The following is a 26,109-nucleotide window of genomic DNA, read 5'->3' on the forward strand; positions in this document are numbered from 1 at the left end:
TCATGAGAGTTTGTAGATTTGTAGGAGGCTTTGATTTTCGGATCTGAGTGAGTAGTTAGGAATACAGGGGGTTAAGGCGGTAGTGAGGGAGGGGCAGCTGGAAGGTTTGAAGATGAGGTTGTGGGCAGTGTTGAGTTTGTGGAAGATCAGGTAATTGGGTAATTCAAGCCATTGCAGGTTATGGAGAGTGTGGCAGTGGTGGGTTGAGTTGTTTCAATTGGTGGCAGATTTGCTTATTTTATTGTAGCAGGATTCTTGTTTGGATTGTAGGCAGAGTTGGAGATTGGTTAGCAGGGGAGCTCAATACATGAGAGAGGGGAGAAGGTAGGAGGAGGCTAGGGTTTTCTGATGGAGGGTTTGAGGTAGCGGTTGTGTCTGTACAGGATCCTTTTTTTTTTCTTTTTTGTGTTAATGATGGTTTGGATATGGGTGTCGAATTTTAGTTCAGTGATAACACTGAGCAGTTTAGTATTTGATACAATTTCGATGGGGTTGTTATTCTGGCTGAGTATAGAGAAGGAGTTTTTGTCGATAGGGGGAGTTTCTAGAGGGAGAAAAGATTTGCGTTTAAGGCCAGGTGATTGTTTTGCATCCAGGTTTCAATTTTAGAGAAAGCTGATTAAGTTTTTAGAAGTAGGTCAGAGGGAGTACGCCAAGCAGATGATTGTTGAATCATCAGCATACTGAATTAGTGAGGAATCAGGGATGGTGTGGTGATAGTTATTAATAAATATATTGAAGAGTAAAGGGCCTAGAACAGAACCTTTGGGCACACCGGTGAGGGTGTGTAGGGTGGGAGAGGTTGAGGATTTCCATTGTACAGTTTGTTGTCATTCGGAGAGGTAGCTAGAGAACCTGGCAGTGGTGGAAGGAGAGAGGTTGAGAGAGGGGAGTTGAGATAGGAGTAAGGGGTGGGAGACTGTCAAAAGCTTTGGATAGGTCTAGGAACAGGGTAGATATGAATTTGCCAGAGTCATGTGCTTGGATAATGGTCTTGAGAAAGGAAAGGAGGACGGTCATGTCACTATGGCCAGGGCAGAAGTGTTGAGTGGGGGTGAGAAGGTTATTGTTAGGTATGGCATCAGGTGTGAATAGATACATTTTTTCAGGATTTTAGACAGTGGGAAAAGGATGGCAATAGACTTGAAATTGGTGATGTCAAGTGTTTTTGCCTCCCTTATGGAGTGGGATATGATGTATACATGTCGGCAGATAGAAGGGACATAGGATTCTTGGATGGATCTCTTTATTAAGATGGAAATGAGAAAGGCAATGCTATCAGCAGATGTTTTGAGGAAGGCTGAGTGTAGATTATCAGGTGCGTTGCGGCAAGGTTCAAGGTGGAGTAGTTTTTTTATTGTACTTGTGGGGATGGGTTCTAGGTTGAAGGGGGAAGAAGGAGATATGAGATCAGAGGCATGGTGGGGCAGGCGGTGCTGGGATTAGGCGGGAGGTAAGGGAAGGAAGAGGACAATTTGGCTGTACACTCCACAAAGGAGTTGAATTAGGGTGGCAGTTTAAAGATTGGTGAGGGTGGGGTTGAGACTGGTTATCTTTATTTCCTGGGTGGAGGAAGGAGAGGAGATGGTGTTCCAGAATTTCCTAGGGTTGATTGATCTGATTGAAGTTTAGAATAGTATGCTTTGCGGTCTGTAGTTATTAGTTTTTTAATGGAGTTGCGGAGTTTGAACTCAAGAAAGAAGTTAGGTTGTTTGGTATTGCTTCCATTTTTTCATTCTTTGGAACATGGTTAGTTTAGTTTCTTTTGATAGCCAGGGAGAGGCTTTAGCATTGACACGTTTGGTTCTTAGAGGAGCGTCATTGTTGAATAGGTTTACGAAAGTTTCATTGAAGTAGGTGATGGCGTTGTCGAAGGGCAGGGTTCTTGGGGGGGTTCCAGTCAGTAAGTTTTAACTTTGTGAAAGTTTGAGGATTGAAGTAGAGGTTACGAGTTTGAATGTAGTGATGTTGGTTTTGAAGAGGAGAGGGGTGACGGTCAGCAAAGGCTAGCAGGTGGTCGCTGTAAGGGTCTGGGAGGATTCCTGCATTTGAGATAAGGTTGGGATGGGATGTTAAGATCCAGTTAATTTTCAGATCTCTGTCATTAGATGACATTTGTCAAGCAGCAGCAGGGTTTTCTACTCGCACCTTAAGCATTACATGTTGGACTACATTTCTAGTTCCCTTAGGAGTTTCCATACTGAAAGGTCTCCTACCTTGAGGCCACCCAGGAAACCCACCACAAGGGATTCTGATCCATATATCAAGTGAGATGGACTGGATTAATAGGATACGGAAGTTATGTACATGCCATAACAGTAGATTTTCATTCCAATCCATCCAGTATGACTAGATGTCCTCCTCCTGCCAATCGGATGGAACTGAAGGACATTTCTTCCTGAATCAAAGGCACTTCAAATACACATTAGGTTCAGGGGCCAGACTGTGTCCGCTAGTCAGAGGGGAGCAGGGCATTATGGCGAGAGAAGAATTTTTAAGATGTTCTTCGTGTTTCACTGTTGCAGTCATTACAGTTGGGTTATCCTGCTGGCAGGCTGCCCTCAGTCAGCCTGAATTCAAAAGTCTTGGTCCGGCGTCAGTTGCTGTCGCTTATTCCCTGACGTCGGAGTGTCCAGGGTATAAAAGATGCAGCTGACGCCATTTTCTTCAGTCTTTCTTGCCGCGCAGTGCACGAAGCAGAAGCAGTTCGCAAGTGCCGGTAGGCTGACTCCTGAGATTTTCGTGTTCGAATTTCAGATCCGAAGTCTTCATTAAAAGTTAAGTACCCCGTTGGGGAGACTTTATTCTTGCTCCAGACCGATGTCAGAAAAAGTTAATTGTATTTCTTGTGGGAAGCAAATACCTCATAAGGACTTTCATTCTTACTGTATTCCTTGCCTAGGCCCTGACCACGACATTGCTAGTTGTTGGTTTTGTGCTCGATTTAACCAACGCACTATTAAGCGTCGGTACGATTTTGCGTTTCACTATTTTGGTAGAAGATTTAATTATACGATGCTGTCGAACAGCCGTCCGACTACTGGAATTCATAAGAAACGCAGAGAAAAAGGACAGGCAACTGAGGTCCAAAACCGACGACGAGGCTTCTAAGCCAGTCGCCGGTTCTCAGTGAGGTGCCTTCACAGCCCCTGACGCCGCTACCTTAGAGCCACAGGCCGCTACCGACTACCACGTGGAATCAATTAGGTCGCTGGAAACTCTATGGATTGGACCCTCGGAGACTAGCCTGCTCAGTGGCTCCGGGCCCATCTGAGGGGAATCTGCTTCTGAGGGTGTTTTCAGACCTACTCAGTTATACATTACAACGACTTCAGCTTCAAAGGCAAAGACTGAAGTACCTTTAAAGACAAAGAAACCAGTACAACAGCCTCATGGACAGGCCTCCATGCCCAAAAAACAGATGCTCAAAATGGCCGAAGACTTAATTACTTTGATCAGGGGTTCCCATCCCCCTCCTGATAAGAGGCCTAGGCAAGAGATAGACTATGAATCTTCAGATCAGGTTTCCATTTCTTCTAATTCCTCTTTGATCAGGAATACTCACTTCCTCCTTATGAGGATTCTGATGCTGAAGAATCTATCCCTTCAGCCTCTCCTCCTGAGGACTACTCTTTTGGGGAAACCTTGCATACCATGAGGGAACATTTCCACTGGGAGAGCCAAGCCTTTTCAGAATCCAAGAAAAGGCTCAGAGACTTCCTTTTACTACCACAACACAGGCCACTAGCTATTCCAACTGTGTTGGACATTGTGGATGATGTCTTTTCAGAGTCTAGTCTGACCCCTGACTCCTTACCTCCAGCTCCTGTTAAGCCGGACAGATACTGCAGGGTTCCTGACTCTCATAAATTCCTTTTCAAAAACCCTACTGCTGACCTAGAAACAATCTCTCAGGGTCCCAAAGGGATCAAGGTTTCCACTGAAAAAACCCTACCCCCTCTGACAGGGATTCTAGGGCACTGGACAGATGAGGAAAAAAGATTTACACTTCTGCTACCTTGGCTATAAGGGTCTTAAATTGCCAGTTTCATATGCTCAAATATCAGCAATGTATCATGTCACTGCTTAAACAGAAAATGTTAATACATTCTGAATGTGCAGAAAACAAGGAAATGCAGGATTTATTGCATGCAGCTGAACAAGTTGGAAAGCATACTTTGCAATGTGGTTTTGATTCTCTGGAGGCCTCCTGCAGGGCCGCTGTTACGGGTTCTGTCATTAGGAGGCACGCTTGGTTAAAGGAACAAAATTTGCCTGATCATGTCAAAGCAAAATTATTAGATGCTCCATTACAGCATGACACCTTGTTTGGTGTTAAGGCAGAAGAAGTGTTAAAGAAAATGGAAGACAAAGCAAAACCTATGCAAACGGTCAAGGATTTCTTACAGGTACAGCCTCCAAGATTTAGCAGACACTGGCCTACAAAGAATTGGTCCTTTCCAGTGTCAGACAGGCCACAAAGGGGCAGATCCAGACACCCTAGAGGCAGATCCCAGCCCCAAGGTTCATACAGGTCTAAACAATGGGGTGCTTCTACCTCCAAAAGTGGAGAAGGCAAATCACAGCCATACAGGAAACGGTCTCAATGACTCCCCCCTGTCTGCGCCAGTCACTTAACTTCTGGCAGCACCTTTAGAGGGAAAACTAGCACTTTTTTCTCAAAATTGGCACATCATAACCCAGGACAAATGGGTCCTAGACTGTGTCACAAGGCTACAGGTTTCACTTCAATACCCTGCCAAGGGCAAACGGTTGGCCAGATGGGCAGAGGCACAAAAAAACAACTCATCCCTCATGGAAATGGGGCCATTCAACAGGTACCAGAGCAAGAGCAGGGACAAGGATTTTATTCAAGACTGTTCTTGGTACCAAGAAAGTAGAAGGCCTGGAGGCCAATACTGGACCTATCTTTACTAAACACCTACCTGGATATACCAAAATTCAAAATGAAGACTCTACAGCAGCTTTTCCCCATGCTGGGCAAGAAGGCTTGGCTTGTGACTTTAGACCTAAAAGAGGCATACCTGCATGTCCCAGTCGGACAAATATGCAGAAGATACCTCAGATTCAAGGCTGGCTAAATGCATTACTAATTCTCTGCACTGCCCTTTGGCTTATCTACTGCGCCCAGGGTCTTTACAAAGTGTTTGGCACCAGTAATTGCATTTTGCAGACAAAGAGGAATACAAATATGTCCTTACTTGGACGACTGTCTAATTCAAGCAGAGAACAAGGACATTCTTCTACAGAATCTGGCATTTGTGAAAAGGCTTCCAACATGTCTAGGGTACACAGTCAACGAAAAGAAATCAAAACTAGTACCCTCTCGAGATAATATTCCTGGGTGCAAGCTTAAATACAACTGCCCAGATGGCTTATCTCACGCCAGACAAACAAAGGCAACTGACTACCTATTTCAAAATGTTGGCAACAAAGGCCCAGTTATCTGCAAGAAATATTCTGCAGGCTTTGTGCTTCATGCCATCCTGCATCCTACTAATTCCATGTGCAAGACTGCATATGAGGAAACTACAGTGGTACCTAAAAAGTGTTTGTACTCAATGTTGCAACAGCCTGGAAACTATGATTACTCTCATTCCCTGCCTGCAACAGGAATTTCGATGGTGGGCAAAGGCTTGTCACCAAAACCAGGGGCAGTTATTCACATTGCCCCCAGCCAGGCAGACGCTAACAACGGATGCATCAGATTATGCCTGGGGGGCCCACATGGCAGGAAGATGCATTCAGGGCACATGTGCCTCAAACCAAATGTATCTACATGTCAGTCAAAAAGAGATGCTAGCTGTACAAAATGCCCTGACAGCCTTCAAGGACCTACTTCATCCAGGACAACTACTGATAGACAACACCATGGTCATGTGGTATATAAACAAGCAGGAGGCACACATTCTTACCCCCTTTGCAGACTAGCCATGACTTTGTGGGACACAGCATTGACTTACCAAGTACATCTGCAGGCACAATTCCTGCCAGGAAGGAAAAATACTCTGGCAGACGAACTAACCAGAAACCTCATGGCTCCCCACGAGTGGCAGCTGAATCTACAAGTCTTCAGCATGATAACAAGGAAATGGGGATGCTCGGACATAGATCTATTTGCCTCCCGTCACAACTACCAACTAAAAAGGTTCTGCACAAGGATTTATCACAGGCAAGCATGGAAAGTGGACGCCCTATCGGTATATGCCTTTCCCCCACTGCCTGTCCTTCCCAAGGTACTCCTAAAGGTCAGACAGGAGAAGGCAAAGATGATACTAATTGCCCCAGACTGGCCCCGCCAGTACTGGTATCCAGTACTGAAGAACTTCTCTATGCCCAGCTTGGACCTTACCTCAAATACCTCATCTGCTGTCCCAGCAAAACAATCGTATCCTGCACAGCCAAATCAGGACTTTAAACCTGGCAGCATGGCGGATAATGTCATACAAAACACACCTCTCAGTAAAGCTGTGATGGATGTCATTTTTGAAGCCAGAAGGCCTAGTACTAGAAAATCTTATGCTGGAAAATTGAAGAGATTCTGTGCTTGGAACCAGGCACAAGGAACTAATACAGCTGTGCCAAATATTCCTCAGATTTTGCAATACTTAACTGAGATGCTGGACAAAGACCTATCTTTTTCATCTGTTAAAATTCATGCCTCTGCCATTTCAGCTCATTACAATACAGAGCCACCAATCTTTTCTTATCCCTTATTAAAACAGTACCTCAAGAGTAGCCAAAAATTTAAGGCCTCCAAAGAGATCACCTATGCCTGCATGGGACCTCAACTATATCTTGGAAAAACTCACCCTGCCTCCTTTTGAGCCAGCTGCTACTGCTGATATAAAGTTTTTATCTTGGAAAACAGCTCTGCTCCTAGCAATAACTTCTGCAAGACTAGTTTCAGAGCTACAGGCACTCATGGCTGTGGAACCTTTTATCATTTTTCATCCAGACAGGGTCTCTCTGAGGACAAACCCAACATTTATGCCTAAGGTGTTGTCTAGTGTGGCTCTTAACCAAACTATTCATCTGCCAACTTTTTATCCAAATCCACAGAACAAGGGGGAGAGAATTCTGCATTCTTTGGACGTACACAGACAGCTTAGATTCTACTTGGACAGAACCAAAGTTTTCAGAAAGAGCAATTATTAGTGGCATATGCTGCAGGATCACAAGGAAAGGCTATCTCAAAGCAGACTATTTCAAAGTGGATAGGCCACTACATTCGTTTCTTCTACTTACACCATGAGAAGATAGTGCCCAAGGGCATTAGGCCACATTCAACCAGAGCTGCAGCCACTTCAGCAGCCTTTCTCAGGGGAGTACCAACCAAGGACATTTTAGAGGCTGCGAGTTCAGTGCACACTTTTACAAAGCACTATCATCTGCCACTCTACTCTAAATCCAGGGCAGGCTTTGCCACTGCGCTTCTGCAGGGCCTCATAGCTGCTCCTAACGCTGTTTAGCTCCAGCCTCCCAACCATAGCTTTGGGGACTCTACCAAAATGTAATGACTGCAACAGTGAAACACGAAGAACGTAGTACAGTTGTGTACACTTACCATAAATGTAGATGTTAGAGTGTATTCACTGTTGCAGTCCAGGTTACCCACCCACCATCCCCCTTTCTTCTGATGGAACCTATCCTTCCTTTTTTGATTTATACAGCCTATGTGGTGTATTTGCTTCTAGAGAAAGGTAAAGTTTATATTGGTGCATCTATTGATATATATATATATATATATATATATATATATATCTACCCTTTTACGGGGCACCTGACATCTGGGGAAAGAAAAACTAAAGAAAATGGCGTCTGCCGCATCTTTTATACCCCTGATGTCAGGGAAAGGGCGACCGCAGCAGACGCAGGACCCAGGACTTTGGAATTCAGGCCGACTGTGTGCAACCTGCCAGCAGCATTACCCAAATGTAATGATTGCAACAGTGAATACACTCGAACATCTACATTTATGGTAAGTGTACACAACTGTACTTTCCCATCCCCCTCCTGCTAAGAGGCCTAGCGAGGCACTGATTATGATTCATCAGATCAGGTTTCCATTTCTTGTGATTACTCCTCTGATCAGGGATTATCTGTTCCACCTTATGAGGATTCTGATGCAGAAGAATCCATCCCTTCTGCTTCTCCTCCTGAGGATTTTTCTTTTGGAGAAACTTTGCATACCTTAAGGGAACATTTTCACTGGGAGAGTCTAGATTTTTTTAAATGTAAAAGGAGGCTTAGGGTTTTCCTTCTTCCTCCTCAGCATAGGCCTTTGGCTATACCTCCTGTTTTAGACATTATTGATTATGTTTTCTCAGAATTCAGCATGGCTTCCGATTCCCTGCCTCTGGCTCCTAGTAAGCCAGACAGATATTACAGGGTTCCTGACGCCCACAAATTCCTTTTTAAAAACCCTACTGCTGACCCCAAAACCAGTTCTCAGGGTCCAAAGGGTGTTAAAGCTTCTACTGCTAAAAATCCTACCCTTTCTGGTAGAGACTCCAGGTTGTGCTGTATAGACGGGGTAAGAAGGTTTACATATCTGCAACCTTGGCAATCAGGGCTTTAAACTGTCAATTTCATATGCTTAAATATCAGCAGCATGTCATGGGCTTAAACAGAAAATTCTGTTGATTTCTAACTGTGTGGAAAACAGAGTTACAGGATTTATTACATTCAGCTGAACAAGTTGGAAAGCATACTTTGCAATGTGGTTTTGATTCCTTGGAGGCCTCTTGCAGGGCCGCTGTAACTGGATCTGTGATAAGAAGGCATTTTGGCTCAAGGAGCAAAATCTGCCTGATCATGTTAAAGCAAAATTGTTGGATGCTGCTTTACAACAGGACAGTCTTTTTTGGTAAGGCAGAAGACGTTTGGAAAAAGATGGAAGACAAAGCTAAATCTATGCAAACTGTAAAAGATTTCCTACAAGTGCAGCCGCCCACGTTCAGTAGGCACTAGCCTACTAAGAATTGGTCCTTTCCAGTACCCAACAGAGCCGCTCAGGTCAAACCCAGACACTGCAAAGGCTCCAGGTTTCTGTCGCAAGGAACTTAGAGAACAAAACAATAGGGTGCCTCCACCTCCAAATCTGGAAGTAGCAAGGCACCTCGGTAAACAGTCTCAATGACTTTCCTCTGCCATCACCAAACTTGTCAGCCCCTTTTGGAGGAAATCTGGCACTTCATGCACGAAACTGGTATCTAATTACCCAGGACAAGTGGGTTTTAAATATAGTATCCCAGGGATACAGATTTCATTTCCACACATTGCCAATCCCAAATGGATGGCCAGATCTGCCTCCAAATCAGTGGGCAGAGGCCCAGAAACAAGTTATGTCCCTCATGAATATGGTGGCTATTCAACCAATACCAGGAAAGGAAAAGGGACAAGGTTTTTATTCAAGACTTTTTCTGGTACCCATAAAAGACACTTCATGGCGTCCAATTCTGGACTTATCCATTCTAAATACATTCCTGGAAATTTCAAAATTCAAGATGCTGACTCTACAACAGTCACTGCCTATGCTATGCAAGGATGCCTGGTTGGTAACTCTAGACTTAAGAGGCTTACCTGCATATCCCAATCAGGGAATCTTGCAGAAGATACCTCCGCTTCAAAGCAGGCTATTTGCATTACCAGTTTTCTGCACTGCCCTTTGGCTTATCTATTGCGCCTAGGGTCTTCACAAAGTGCCTGGCACCAGTAATGGCATTTTTCAGACAAAGAAATATTCAGATTTATCCTTATCTGGACGATTGTCTAATTCAGGCAGAAAACAAGGACACTCTTCTACAGCATCTGGCGTTTGTTAAAAGGCTTCTAACTTGTCCAGCGTACACCATAAACGAAAAGAAATCACAACTGGTACCCTCTCTAATTACATTCCTGGGTGTAAGATTGAATACAGCAGCCCAGATGACTTGCCTCATGCCAGAAAAACAAATTCAATTGATGACTTACTTCAAACAGGTGGCCACAAAACCCCAGCTGTCTGCAAGAACAATTTTGCAGGCCTTGGGGTTCATGGCTTCCTGCATTCTACTAATTCCATATGCAAGACTGCATAAGAGGAAATTTCAGTGGTACCTAAAAAGTTTATGGAGTCAACATTGTCACAGCCTGGAAACAATACTTCCTATCATTCCTTGCCTGCAGCAGGATTTCCTATGTTGGGCAGAGGCCTGTCACCAAAACAAGGGACTGTCATTAATTCCACCCCCTGCCCACCCAAACCTTGATTACAGACGCATCAGATTATGCTTGGGGGGGCCCATCTGGCAGAGTGATGCATTCAATGCCAATAGAGCCCAAATCAAATGCACCTACATGTCAACCCGAAAGAAATGCTAGCTGTACAGAATGCTCTGGCAGCCTTCAAGCACTTTATTCATCCAGGACAACTACTGATAAAGATGGACAACACCACAGTTATGTGGTACTTAAACAAGCAAGGGGGTACCCATTCCTACCCCCTTTGCAGACTAGCCAAGGCTTTGTGGAACAAATACATCTACAAGCTCAATTCCTGCCAGGAAAGCAAAATTCTCTGGCAGACTAACTAAGCAGAAATCTTATGGACCCACCCGATTGGAAACTGGATCCACAAATCTTCAGCATGTTGACACGAAAATGGGGAAGCCCAGACATAGTTTTGTGGAGAGGCAAAAAGATCTATCAGTTGGAAAAATTCTGCACAAGAATCCATCACAAAAAAGCTTGGAAAGTGGATGCTCTATCCTTCAGCTGGAAAAACCTATCAGTCTATGCCTTTCCCCCTCTGCCTCTGCTCTCCAAGGTTTTACTAAAAGCCAGACAAGAAAAGCTGAAAATGATTCTGATTGCTCCAGAATGGCCTCGCCAACACTGGTACCTGCTCATACGCAATGTCACACCTTCCTCTGTGGTACCTGCCTCAGACGCCTTATCTACTGTCTCAGCAGAACTATCAAATTCTACACACACTGCTCCAAACTCTGAATCTTGCATTATGGCTAATCAACTATTTTCACCAGTTACACCTCTCAGTAAACCTGTGATGTATGTCATTTTGGAGGCTAGAAGGCCTAGTACTAGAAAATCTTATGCTGATAAATGGGAAAGATTCTGTGCCTGGAACCAAGCACAAGGAATAAATACAGCAATGCCCAATATTCCTCAGATTCTGCAATATTTAACTCAGATGCTTCACAAGGGGCCTATCTTTTTCTTCTATAAAAATCCTTGCCTCTGCCATTTCGGCTCATTACAACACAGAGCCTCCTCTCTTTTCTCACCCCCCCCCCCCCTGCTAAAGCAGTACCTCAGAGGGGCCAAAAATTTGAGACCTCCCAGGAGAGCACAGACTCCTGCATGGGATGTCAGTTTTATGCTGGAAAAACTCTCCCTACCTCCTTTTGAACCAGCTGCTACTACAGACACAAACTTACTCTCTTGGAAGACAGTTTTCCTTTTAGCAGTCACATCAGCTAGAAGGATTTCAGAACTACAGGCTCTCGTGGCAGTGGAACCTTTCATTATCTTTTACCCAGACAGGGTGGCTCTCAGGACCAATCCATCCTTTATGCCTAAAGTGGTATCTAGTGTGGCTCTTAATCAGACCATTCATCTGTCAACTTTTTTCCCAAATCCACAGAACAAGGGGGAACGGATTCTGCATTTATTGGATGTACACAGACAACTATGATTCTACTTAGGACAAAATCTCTAAGAAAATTTGAGCAGTTACTGGTGACATTTGCTTCAGGGGCAGAGGGAAAGGCTATTTCAAAGCAGACTATTTCAAAATGGATAAGCTATTGTATTCGTTTCTGCTACATGCACTATGGAAAACCTGTCCCCAAGGGGATCAGATCCCATTCCACCAGCGCTGCATCTACTTCTGCAGCCTTTCTCATAGGGGTTCCTACCAGAGACATTCTAGAAGCTGCTACTTGGAGCTCAGTTCATACGTTCACCAAACATTACCATTTACCTCTCTTCTCTAAATCCAGAGCAGGCTTTGCCACTGCTGTCCTGCAGAGCCTTATAGCTGCTCCTAATGCTGTATAATTCCATCCTCCCAATCATAGCTTTGGGATTCTACCCAAATGTAATGACTGCAACAAGTGAAACACGAAGAACATAGTACAGTTATGCACACTTACCATAAATGTAGATGTTAGAGTGTATTCACTGTTGCAGTCCTGGTTACCCACCCGCCAGCCCCCTATTTCTCTCTTATTATACCTCCTCTTTCTTTTGCTATGCTCAAAAGCCTTTTTGGTGTATTTGTTTTTATTTGGAGGTATATTTTTTGTGTTCTAAATTACATGCATATAGATATAGATATATTTTTTGCTCCTCATTTGGGGGGGGCACCTGAGAGCTGGGGCAAGAAAAACTGATGAAAATGACGCCGGCTCCATGTTTTATACTCCTGATGACCTGACGTCATGGAAGAAGGGACAGCAACCGACGCAGGACCCAAGACTTTGTTATTCAGGCCGAATGAGGGCAACCTGCTAGCAGATTACCCAAATGTAATGACTGCAACAGTGAATGTACTCTAATTCTACATTTATGGTAAGTGTACACAACTGCACTTCATGCATTCGTCCTGTAGGGCACCGGCTTCTGTCTTTGCGCCACCCCAACCACAGACTAGTGGAGATCCTAGGCCTGTGGATACCCCATTGGGTGAACTTCCCTCTTCCGAAACCTCACCAGAATATCCTTTTGAATAGGGCCCCCGGAAGAGGCTTTGCAAAAGGAAACCTATTGACTCCCTGGATGACTCACTCACATCTGACACTGGCCTCAAGGAATTGGAAGGGTCCCCATGGTCGCCCTCTGAGGATATCTCCTTTGCAGATATCCTAGGCGTCCTTTAGCAGAGGCGCAGCTGGACATCCATCAGCCTTTCTGAGGAGTCAATGTACCTGTAAGCCTTTGGATCTCACCCTTCAGCCTCCTGGGTATATCTGCCTTTCGATGAACTTTTTTAACTAGTTAGTCAGAAGGCGTGGGAGTCCCCAGACGCAGTGGAAGCAGTTCCTCGGAGGCCTAACAAATTTATTTGAGCCCCAGATGACAAACATTTTCTATCTGAAGGCGTTCCTGTGGATGCTACAGTGGTGGCAGCAGCCACCAAGAAGGAACTAGCTGAAACATAGTCATCTGTCCATCCACCTAACAGAGTCCTGTGTGATGGACAGATATGAGAAGCGCATCTTTTCTTCAGCGACATTTGCTCTCAAATTGCTGAGTTACTTGGCACACTTCACAAGATTACACACAGATCTGAAAGAGCTAGGAGATGCTCTTCAAGGTTCATTAGCTGCAGTGGTCTCAGATAAGGTGACTTCTCAGCTATTCTCCTTTATCTCCGTAGTGAACTCCTCCATGAGACCCATTTTATATGCAGCAGATGGAGTGAGTAGAGCAGCGGGTTCGGGAGTTTCCCTGAAGAGACGCTCTTGGATGCGCTTGTGTATCGTCGCGGAACCCTTTAAGTATACCTTTGTCAGCACCCCTTTTGATGGTTCCTCTCTGTTTGAACCAAAAGTCAAAGGTACACTCACCAGATTCAAGCAGGAAGGTAAAACACTCTCTGCTGTTAGTGTGGTTTTCTGTACCCTCGGGACTGTATCCTAAGGGTCGGGGGGGGGGGTTCAAAAAATCCCACTGAGTTTTTCCAGATGCACGAGGTGAATCCTTCCCCTTAGGCAGAGGGGGAGGTAATAATGGTACACGTCCTCTCAGCAGAGGGGGTTCGCAGATCCAGGGCGAACGCCTTTCCTTTCGCGGTAGGCCCTTTCAGCACTCCTGAAGGGAGGCCTGCCCACCTCTGGAGGCAGTCAGGGGTTGTTTTTTTGCACCTGGAATCCTGGTGAGAAATTACAAGAGACAGATGGGTACAAAGCATAATATCCAGAGGCTACTCCATACCCTTTTCTCTCCCCATCCCAACCTTGAGAAACATCCCAGACATTCCACCCAGTTAAGGGGATCAAGCAACTCTAGAGATTCAAAAGTTGCTAGACAAGCGAGTCATCCAATGAGTCCCCGCAGACCATATAGGATCTGGAACTTTATTTTTTTGGTGCCAAAAAGAATGGAGGACTGGAGACCCATCCTGGATCTCAGCAAATTAAACAAATCTGTAAGGAAAACAAAGTTCCAGATGGTGACACTGCAGTCATTTCTCCCCTTTTTAGGGAAAGATAATTGGATGTGCTCTGTAGACCTCCAAGATGCATACTAACACACAAAAATAGACAGACCATCAAGGAGTCATCTGCGCGTCAAGCTGGGAGACTGTCACTACCAGATGTCCTTCAAGAATGCAACTGCAGTCATAACATGTGGGTTGTCCTGCCTCAGGCAGCCCTCGGTCGGCCGGATTCCAAAGTCTGGGTCCGTCGTCGGCTGATGTCGCATTTCTCTCCGACGTCAGAGCGGCTGGAGTATATAAGCATCAGCCGACGCCATTTTCTTCAGTCTTTCTTGCTGCACGGTGCCCGAAGCAGAAGCGAGTGCCGGTCGGTCAGCTCCTGTATTCTACGATACAGAAGTCATCAAAAAGCTAAGTACCCCGCTGGGGACCTTTTCTTGCCTCAGCCGATGTCAGAAATTACTGAAAAAGTAAATAATTGTTTGTCTTGTGGTAAACAAATACCTCATAAGGATTTCCATTCTTACTGCCTTCCTTGCCTTGGCCCAGGCCACGACGTCTCGGCCTGTGCTCGCTTAAATAAGCGCACTCTCAGGCGCCGGGCAGAGTTCGCTGAAGACTTTTTCGGCGAAAAATTCGATTATACTATGCCGTCGGAATTACCGACATCGTAGACTCCTAAAAAACGAAAAGACCGGGACCGACATCCTCGGCCCGCGTCTTCCACCGACACCACGCCAAAACCTACTGCGAGTGTCCCGGTTCCCTCTGAGGCGGTTATTTCACCGCTTCGAACCGAAGACACCACATTACCGATACCTCCGATACCGGAGACCACACCGACGCCAATTATTGATTTTCCTCCGGATACTGAAACCGAGGAAATGCCCGAGACCATTGCTGTGGATAAGGTCACTCCTGCACGTGGAGCTGCTAGGCCTCCCATGTCCATGTCTATCAAGGCCTGCACACGTGCTAAGGCAGCCAGTAAGACCAAGCACCTCACTGCTAAAGCCTTACCTCAGCCTACTCCTGAAGCACAAATCATGACTATGGCAGCAGACTTAATCACCATGATCAGAGGTTCCCAGGCCCATCCTGAGAGAGGATCCCAGCCTCCTCCTGACAAGAGGCCCAGGGTTGAGCCCACTGACCCTCTCCCTTCAGATGAAGATTCTGAGGGACTCTGTTCACTCCGATAGCCAAGAAGAGCCTTTCCAGACCTATGAGGACTCAGATGCAGAGGACTCCATCCCCTCGGCCTCCCCTCCTGAGGATATTTCTTTTGGGGAAGTTCTGCATTCCATGAGGGAACATTTTAAGTGGCAAGGCCAGGAATATTCTGATTCCAGAAAACGCCTTCGTACCTTCCTTAAAAAGCCCCAACACAGGCCCTTAGCTATACCTCCTGTGCTTGATGTTTTGGATGATCTATACTCCGACTCCAGTGTTACCCCTGATACTCTTCCTCCTGCTCCTGCCAAGCCGGACAGATACTATAGAGTCCCAGAAACACATTCTCATTTCTTTAGGGCCCATGCTATTGATTTAGAAACTATTTCACAGGGGCCGAAAGGGGTTTCAGCTACAACCTCCAAAAATCCTTTGCCTTCCAACAGGGAAGCTAGGTCATTAGAGAGATGGGGGAAGAAGATTTACACCTCCACTACCTTATCTATGAGAGCTCTCAATTGTCTCTTTCATATGTTTCAATATCAGGATTACCTGTTAGATGATTTACAGAAAACTTTGGCCTCTCCTGAACCTTTAGATAGGAAGTCTTTGCAGGAGGCTGTACATAACTCTCAGCAAGTTAGCAATCACTTTCTTCAGTGTGGATATGATGCATTGGAAGCTTCATGTAGGGCAGCTATGACAGGGGCGGTCATTCGTAGACATGCATGGTTAAAAGAACAGCCTCTACCAGATCATGTTAAGGCAAAACTTCTTGATGCACCCTTGGAAAAGAACAAGCTTTTTGGTGCTAATGCTAAAGATGTATTAAAGACCATTGAGGAAAAAGCCAAGTCAGTTCAGACAGTCAAAGATTTCCTCCAGGTTCAGCCACCCAGATTCAGCAGGAATTGGCCTTCAAAAAACTGGTCCTTTCCTAATCCGGAAAGATTTCAAAGGGGAAAAAACAGGCGTGGCCGAGGAAGAGGACAATACAGAGGTTCCTACAGGGGACGCCAATGGCAACCAGCAAACCAAAGAAGTGACACAGGGGCTTCTCCTGCCCCACAGGGACAATCCCAATGACTTTTCTCTACTTCCGCTGACCAAGGAGCAAACAGAAGCTCCCTTGGGCGGAAAATTATCTCTGTTTTCAGACAATTGGCACAGATTGACAAAGGACAAATGGATTTTGGACATTATAGACCAAGGCTACAGGTTCCACTTTCATACCATACCAAGGAAACAAGGCATGCCAAACCTACCACAAAACCAGAGGGCAGAGGCTGTCAAGCAAATTTCTCTGCTTGCTCAGATCAGTGCAATAGAAGAAGTTCCACAACAAGAACAAGGCCAGGGGTTTTACTCAAGACTGTTCCTTGTTCCAAGAAAAGAAACTCAATGGAGACCAATACTGGATTTGTCCACATTAAACACCTTTCTCATAGTACCAAAGTTCAAAATGCTGACCTTACAGCAACTCCTTCCCATGCTGGGCAAGGGGTCTTGGCTGATTACTCTGGACCTCAAGGAGGCATACCTGCATGTCCCTATCAGACACAGCTGCAGAAGATACCTCAGATTTCTTGCAGGGCCAGAGCATTATCAATTCTCAGCATTGCTATTTGGCTTATCTGCTGCGCCCAGAGTATTCACGAAATGCCTGGCTTCAGTAATTGCTCATTGCAGGCTCCAGGGGATTCAAATTTACCCGTACCTGGACGACTGCCTCATACAAGCGGACGACAAACTGATTTTGACAAAAAACTAGGATTATGTCATAAAAGCTCTGGGATACAGTCAACTTCCAAAAGTCAAGACTTCAGCCATCCCAGCAAATAACCTTCTTAGGAGCCAATCTAGACAAAGCCTCTCAAATGGCTTACCTAACAGAAGACAAGCAAAAGAAGTTAACTCATTTCAAAGGTTTGGCAAAGCTCACCCAGATGACTGCAAGGAGATTCCTACAGGCCCTAGGTTACATGGCATCCTGCATTCTCCTGGTTCCATTAGCAAGACTACACATGAGAAAGCTTCAATAGTACCTAAAAAGTTTATGGTCTCAACAACACAACAACCTAGAGACAACCATACCGCTCATTCCATGCCTACAAAAGGAATTTCTATGGTGGGCCTCTGTAAGCCAGGCAAACACAGGTATGTCATTCAAAAAACCTCAAATAACACAAACAATGACCACAGACGCCTCAGACTTTGGATGGGGGGCACACATGGAGGGCAGATGTATTCAAGGACAATGGTCTCCAAAGGAAACACATCTGCATATTAACCAAAAAGAAATGCTGGAAGTAATGCATGCTATCGAGGCCTTTCGACAACAACTTCAGCAAGGCCACCTGCTAATATGGACAGACAACACCACTGTCATGTGGTACATAAACAAGCAGGGGGGCACCCATTCTTAACCCCTTTGCAGACTGACAATGAATCTTTGGGAAAAATCACTGAGCTTAAACATACAGTTGCAATCCCAGTTTGTTCCAGGGAAAGACAATGTGCTGGCGGACAGCCTAAGCAGGAATTTCCTAGACCCCCACGAGTGGAAGTTACATCCAGAAATCTTCATACGACTCACCTCGACATGGGGCAGGCCAGAAGTAGACCTATTTGCCTCCCACCTCAATCATCATCTACAAAAGTTCTGTTCAAGGACATATCATCCACAAGCATGGAAAACAGATGCTCTCTCATTCAACTGGAACTTCCTAAAAATCTATGCATTCCCACCTCTGCCTCTGATGACCACAGTACTACTAAAGATCAAAGCAGAAAAGCCAAAGGGGATCCTAATAGCTCCAGACTGGCCAAGACAACACTGGTACCCACTACTACGGAGCATATGTCACAACAAAAAATGGGCCCTTCCCCAATGGCCCCATCTCTTGACTCAAAACAACTTCAAGACAGTACATCCCAACATTCAGACGCTCCAGCTAACAGCTTGGGAGATTCCATGAATAACCTCAATCTATCTCTCTCCAAGGAAGTTCAGCGGATACTGACAGAAGCCCGCAGACCATCCACCAGAAAGATTTATTCAGCAAAATGGAAGAGATTCAGCATTTGGAATACCAGCAAGGGTCATGATGCATCATTATTAAACATCTCACTCATCCTGGAATATTTGGCAGATATGCTACAGAATGGACTCTCATATTCTTCTATAAAAATACATGCTTCAGCTATTTCAGCTAGATACAACACTGATCCACCTGTGTTTTCACATCCTTTGTTAAGGCAATTACTTAGGGGAATCAATAATATAAAGCCACCAAGAAAGGCCCCAGTACCAGCTTGGGACCTCAACTATGTCCTAGAAAAACTGACTTTACCCCCCTTTGAACCAGCAGCTTCTGTGGACTTACAGTTTCTCTCATGGAAGACAGCTTTCCTGTTGGCAATTACCTCAGCAAGAAGGGTTTCGGAATTACAGGCCGTAATGGCAATACCACCGTTCATAACCTTTCATAGAGACAGGGTCTCCTTACGAACCAACCCTAGCTTTCTGCCAAAAGTGGTATCTAGGGTTTCTTTAAATCAAGCAATTCACCTGCCTACTTTCTTTCCCAATCCTGAGAACAAAGGGGAAAGACTGTTGCATACCTTGGACATTCACAGACAACTTTGCAACTACCTGGACAGAACCAAGGCCAATAGGAAGTTTGATCAGCTTTTTGTAGCTTACGCCCCTGGAGTACAAGGAAAAGCAATTTCCAAACAGACTATTTCAAAATGGATTGGACATTGCATCAGATTTTGTTATTCCTTCCATGGAAAGAGTGTACCAGCCAATGTCAGACCACACTCTACCAGAGCTACAGCCACCTCTACAGCATTCCTAAGAGGGGTGCCTATAAAAGACATTCTAGAAGCTGCTACATGGAGCTCCGTGCATACATTCTCCAAACACTACAACCTCCCTTTATATTCCAGATCCAGAGCAGGCTTTGCTTCGGCAGTCCTGCAGGGATTGATAGCTACACCATCCTTTTCCTAGAGCATACCACCTCCCCCAGCTAAGCTATGGTATTCAACCCATATGTTATGACTGCAGTTGCATTCTTGAAGGACATAGTACAGTTTTGTACCTACCATAAATGTAGATGTCCGATAGATATGCAACTGCAGTCGGGTTTTCCCTCCCTCCCTCCTTCCCCTCTATGCCTTGGGTCCACTCCTATCCCCTATTATCCTTAGCTGGGGATATCTGTTATGGTGTATCTGTTTATTGCTTATTTATTGTCTGGAAACCTATTTTTGTCTTCCAATTTGATTACAGCCTTCATTGGAGGGCACCTGGCATCTGGGGCAAGAAACACTGAAGAAGATGGCGTCGGCTGATGCTTATATACTCCAGCCGCTCTGACGTCGGAGAGAAATGCGACATCAGCCTACGTCGGACCCAGACTTTGGAATCCGGCCGACCGAGGGCTGCCTGAGGCAGGACAACCCATATGTTATGACTGCAGTTGCATATCTATCGGACATCTACATTTACGGTAGGTACAAAACTGTACTTTTCACACTGTTGAACGTGTGCAGCTAAAATATTGTAAGAGAACTAGAGGCTTCAGACAGATTGTAACCACCTTTATCTTCATGCAGGGAAACGAGCAATACAATATCCAAAGACGTACTTTCCAAATGACTGACTTATTTTATTACATTTTGTTAATGATGAACATGGGAAAAGCTCAGTCGGACAGAGTAAACAACTAACTAGAACAGCTGACACCACTATACAACTGTTGGTAGACCTGTTGTAGGATTGGTGAGGTGAATTCCAGCTTGGTGTGCTTCCCTAAAAGAGATGGTAGCTTGCTGTAGTGGTAGCTGCTGTGTAGTGAGGGCTGTGATAACTTCCTTTGAAAGTGAATTGCTCATCTGATATTTGGTTGTAATCCAATTTCTTTGCAGTGTGCTGAAGGAAACATCTTGGCTCTTTCTTTCCATGAGCTGTAACTGGCAAAGGAGAGCTGCATTAAGTCACTGTAGTGAATGTCTTATTTCTTTTGCTTTTTGTGTGTGTGTGTGTGGGGGGTAACAGTTCACTTTTTGCTGCCCACATTATTTGAAATGGTTGTGAATTTTCTTAGGAGAGTTATAGAGGTCTGGCTTCAGAAGAGTTCTGCCTTTTGAATGAGAACTGTAGCATGCCATTTAATGGTTTCAGCTGCCTGTTGCAAGCAGAAAGTCATGTATTATTGGTGAGTTCTAGTCAGGTGAAGAGACTTAAGGGATGACATCTGAAAATTATTGGCATTGAAAAAGTTAGGAAGAAGTTATTGTGATGAGTACTTTGCCCAGTGTAATTTCATGTTGTGCTTATGTTGGTATCTCCCCTTTGTTTTAGCTTCTTAATGTTTTATCTTCTCAGGCCAGAAGATGTGCAAGCATTAGTGAGTGGAAAGCTGGCTCTACGCTATGCAGGAAGACAGGTAACATGGTTCGTGATGTTGCTTTGACTTGCTGGTATACTCTATGTTGTGTTTGGAACTGCTTATTTTGATTTGTGATGCATTTACATGAGAATGAGAAGGCAGTTGGTCCAGGCAGATGGGGCCCATCTCAGGTTTAATACCAGATTCACTGTTACCCTCTTGTAGTATGTGTAGACTGTCAGAACAGGTGTACTCTGTCATCCAGTCTACCTCAACCCTGTTGGATAAAGTAAAATTGAATCAGCAGTCTGGGCTTAGTCAGTACTTGCCCCAGTTAACAAATAGAAATAATGTAATGTCTGTATTATGTACTCTAGAGTTGGCTTTTATCTGGTAGACCTCTGACTTCTCCCTTTGCGTAACAATACAGGGTAATTGCATATTGGTGGTGGTGGGGTGTTTGGGGGATGAGTGAAGCATATGCAGGTGTTTTTTTTTTCTTTTGGTGACGTGTAAAAGTTTTGAAAAATATGATGAGCATTCTTATTTCATGTGGCTCGTCCCCCTTTAGTTAGTGAACAGGCAGGGTAGTTTGTTAATGTGCTTTATTACATAGAAACATTTCAGGATGGATAGCAACATAACAAAATCTAAAACTAACAGACTACACAGACATACATGCTTACAGCAATCAAAGTCATTACTGGAATTTAAACTGAGTCACATGTGCATTTGAATACCAGGCTGAAACTTATTTAAGTTAGTCAGTAACTTGTTTTCAAGAGTTTCAGATAAGCATCAGTGAACATTTAACATTCTGTTAATAAACAGAATCATGCTTAGTTGTGTATAAAGCTGCTGTATGTATAATTAGGCAGTTAGAAGTATATAATTTTTCCAGTTTGCACAGTTTGCTCATTATTTATAACTTATTCATGCAATCGTAATGCACATTTAAGGGATTATGAGGACATTCCAGTGCTGAATGTATATTTAACTACATTGATCCTGCTATTAGTTTATAAATATGTCACAATGCTGCAATCCGTTTAGCCATAATATATAGATTTAACATTTGAAACATATTTGGTGACAACTGATCAATAATGCTCGTGTTCGTTTCTCTTTTTGTGATATTTAAATTCTCACATTTGTAATGTGTATTGGGATAATGACTTGGACTGGCTTCTACAAACAAAAGTATCATTCCACATTTGCTTCCTTTTGGGATGTGTACTCCAACACACTGCATCCCCTTTTTCTACTAATAAATTATACTATAATATGTCATGCATCACTGCTTAAGCTATCTTTAGATCTGCATAAAGCAAATCACACACTTGTTACTGAAATCTTTGCTCACATGCAGTAGACTTTTTAATGAATGTAACTTTTCATCCTTCCTTGTCATATTCAGCTCTGACTGTCCGTATACCTTGCTTATTTCTTCAATGATCTTCCAGGTATAGAACATTTAATAGAACTGTTTTCTCAAAACTTGTTAGCTTCCTGTTAAGTAAGTTCTGTTTGCTTAGGTACTGGTGAAGAAATAATGCCCTCTTGTAAGACAATTTTCAATTATAGCTGTGGTACACCTTTGTGTCTCTGTGCTTTTCTCAACTTACATCTGGTGGTATAGGGCACCTGGAGATCTTAGATCAAAATCACAATTGCTTTTCCCCACTCATAAATTTAATAACTCCTTTGGGGAATCTCTGTACTGTGCTTATGTTTCTAAATTCTGAAATACCCCCACCCCTCCATGATGCAGATAGCACAACTAACAAAAGTTTTACTCGCCTCTTCCTACAAAAATAGTTGGCTCTTTCATTGTTCATACCTTTCTTGGCTATTTTACACTACAGGACTGTATTACTAATCACTAGCAGTCTATAGCAAAATTTTCATATGGCCTCTTTTATTTATAATTTCTCAAATGACTATTTAGTATACTTGTCTTGACATCTTCAAGCTACTCCTTCACAAAAAAGATGAAAAATTACTGTTCTGTACAAAGTATTTTATTAGTCTTAATGTTTCAGTTGTCTTCCATAATTGAATACTATTAACATTAATTCAATTTGTATACTACAATTTTTATGTTTCATAGAGCATTTAATTAATTTAGTATTTACTAAAGCAAATACTACCTTACTAAATATTTTTGACATGTAATATGCATGTAATACTTTGTATATTGTTTCTTTATTTGGAGCTTTTCTCCTTGGTGTTCTCTCTGAAAAGGAGTATTTTATCCATTTGGACCTTCCTAATCAACAAATGCAGCACATAAATTAAATAAAGAAAGAAATGCATCTTTTTGTCTGTAGTAGATTTTCCGGTCTTAAAAAGTTGGCTTTAGTTTCTTCATTGGCTATTGCTGGTTTCATAATGGGGTGGAAAAGGAAGCACAAGACCGTGGGAAAAGGATTATAGCAAGCAGAGGAACATAGAAAGAACACAGTGAGCCGAAGCTGGCTCGGTGGAAGGTTGGCCACTTTTTGTGTGGAAAGGCCATTACTCTATACCTATAGAGAGAGGGAAGAGGGGAAGGTGAAATGCATGAGACGACAAGAGAGAAACAGGAAGGTAGGGAATGGGATTGACTGAATTAACATGAAAAGGTAAGACAAACAGGCAGATATTAATATGCAATGTGAGGAGACATAGGATACACAAATAAGCAATGTGAGGAGACACAAGATACAAAATACACAATGTGAGGAAACACAGGATATGCAAATACGCAATGTGGGGAGACAGCATACAGAAATACACAATGTGAGGAAACGCATGATACACATACAGACAGACATAGTATACAAATGCCCAGGAACAGGATGGAATGCAGCCCAGAGGGACATTAATGTGACCTAGCAGATGGATGCCCTGAGTATGGCTGTCTAGTGGCATTGGCTACTTACCTATGGTCGCCAGACAGAAATGACCAGCAAGTCCACAGAGTCTGATACCTACCATTGGAGGGTCTGATATATGGTGACCCAGCATATCATTGTCCAGTAGACTGCTGTCTCCATCATGCACTCTAGTTCTGACCAAGTTTGGGCAGGCAGTTGGGGTGACTTACCCACTTGGGACTGGCCACAGCCCTCCCCTGATAAAGCACCCCTACCCCTCGGACCCAATAGCTATAACCTTAGCTTGTGTGGAATCTTGCAGAGGCTGATGTGCTTGTGGCTAGAATAGACCAGCATGACATGCAGAAGAAATGTATCTATCACCACAGTGTTTTTTTAGGCTATGCCAAGTTGTTAAACCCTCCAACATAAGAAAAATCCCTCACAACCACCTAAAGGTACTGCTGAACAACATTAGGAGTTTAAATAAAAAACTTCACCCCTGGAACCATTCCTTGCCCTGGAGAATGTAGACATATGTGCAGTCGCAGAAACATGGTTCAGAACCATGGAGAATTCCCCCTCCCTAGTTATCAAAGGCTACAATGCCTTTCATTCATTTCGGTGCTCCTCAACTCAGTATAAAACAAAGGGAGAAGGTTTCTCAGTACACTGCTCGACTGATCCAACAACATGACTCACTTGAGCTGCTCCATGCCCAGTTAACAAAGGTCTGACTCCCTATCATATCCTTGCGAGCTACAGATCCCCTAACATTAGTCTGGAAAAAACATACCTCCTACCTAAACCTACTGGAATTTCCTAACATTCAGTCTATCATCATTTTTTAGGTGACTTCAACTATCCTTCCAAAGATTGGATGACTTAAGCAACCCATAATTCATTTGCACAGAGGTTTTTGGACTTTGTCAATGCAAACACCCTGGAACAACTGGTGAGCTCCACAATTAGAATTACAAATATCCTAGACCTAGTATTCAACATGGGGGAATGCTGCTCCCTCCCATCTGTTAACTCCTTTCTGGTAAGAGCTGATCACAAAATGATCTCCTTTAGTATTAAAACAAACCTAGACCATCCATCAAGCTCCAAACCTGTTAAGAACTTCACGAAGGCCAATTAGCTCAAATTAAGTGATAGTTATTAAACTTCCAATCCCCACCAAATTCTGATGACACTGAGGCCTACTCTGAGCTGTACACAAAGGCACTATACAATCACATTTATAGTTGCATAGAGGAGGCATTACAAACCTATGATTAATGGCAAAAATAAACCCCCCTGGTAGATTCTAGCATAAGAAGAATATTCAACAAAAGGAAAAAAATCCTCTCCAAAGCCAAGAAGGAAAAAACAAAACAGTGAAAAAAGATATTCACCAGTCTAAACAAACAAATTAGAGAGCTGGCCAAATCTGCCAAACCAGACTATGAGGCAAGGATGGCCTCCCAGTTTAAAGTTAACCATAAGGCCTTTAATTATGTTCGTAACCTCAAGGTAAACACTCAGAACTGTGTTGAGTAAATCATGAACAGCACCACTTACACCCAGTCTGAAACAAAAGCAAACCTACTAGCCAACAAATTTAATTCAAACGTCTCCTTCACCTCCTACCACACACTTAAAAAAAATACCTATAACTATCCCATCAGTCATTACGAGGAAATAGGTCCTTACTGCACTGGCTGATATCAGAAGCATAGCTTCCATGGGTTCCAACAACATTCCTGGATACTTCTTAAATAGCTTAGAACAGAATCTATCGGGGCCTAACCACAGTCTCCAGATGAGCTTTGTCCCAGAGGAATGGAGGCCTGCAGCAGTCATCCCTCTGAACAAGGAAGGGGCTCATCAACTGACCCAGGGGACTACAGACCATAAGCTTAACCAGTCATATCTGCAAAACCATGGAGAGAATTATCATGGACCTGACAAATAACATAGGTATTCTACAAACACTGGACCAGTCCCAATTTAGCTTTATCAGAGACATCTGGCCTGTTCGATCTGGTGGACTTCTGAGAGAAAATCACCAGGACCATGGATGAGGCTATAATGGTACACACCACTTACTTAGACCTGGCCTAAGCTTTCATCACAATCCCCCACTGAGAGATAATAGATGAGTTTAATGAGTTAAGCATAAACCCCTAAATCATTAGATGGACAGCAAACTGGCTCAGTGACAGTACACATGTTGTCTGGACAGGTGAATCCACTTCCGATAAGAAATCTGTTAGTGGTGTCCCACAGGGCTAAGTGTTGGGACCCATCCTGTTTGGTATATACTTCTCTGAAGTGAAGGCCAATGTTGGAGTCCTCTGGCTCACCACGTTCACCGATGACTAAGCTGGGAGTAATCACTGAATCCCCAAATAATGTTGACATCCTACAAACGCACCTAAAAATGACAAACAACTGGTGCTAAAACCATAGTCTGAGACTAAATGCTAAAAAATGAATAATC

At 43.8% G+C, this 26,109-nt stretch overlaps 1 protein-coding gene across 4 annotated transcripts in view; it reads left to right on the top strand.

Annotated features, from left to right (window-relative positions):
• The window catches only part of PSMD11 (proteasome 26S subunit, non-ATPase 11), a 2,265,797-nt gene that overhangs the window by 1,040,494 nt on the left and 1,199,194 nt on the right, over window positions 1-26,109 (top strand). For all 4 annotated transcript variants that reach the window (XM_044055234.1, XM_044055235.1, XM_044055236.1 and 1 more), the window contains one exon: window positions 20,760-20,820. In XM_044055234.1, coding sequence (XP_043911169.1) covers window positions 20,760-20,820 — 61 coding nt within the window. The remainder of the gene's footprint in view (window positions 1-20,759; window positions 20,821-26,109) is intronic.

The sequence above is a fragment of the Protopterus annectens genome, chromosome 13.part0 (genome assembly GCF_019279795.1).
Source record: "Protopterus annectens isolate FY-2018-M chromosome 13.part0, PAN1.0, whole genome shotgun sequence".
Taxonomy (NCBI): Eukaryota; Metazoa; Chordata; order Ceratodontiformes; family Protopteridae; genus Protopterus; species Protopterus annectens.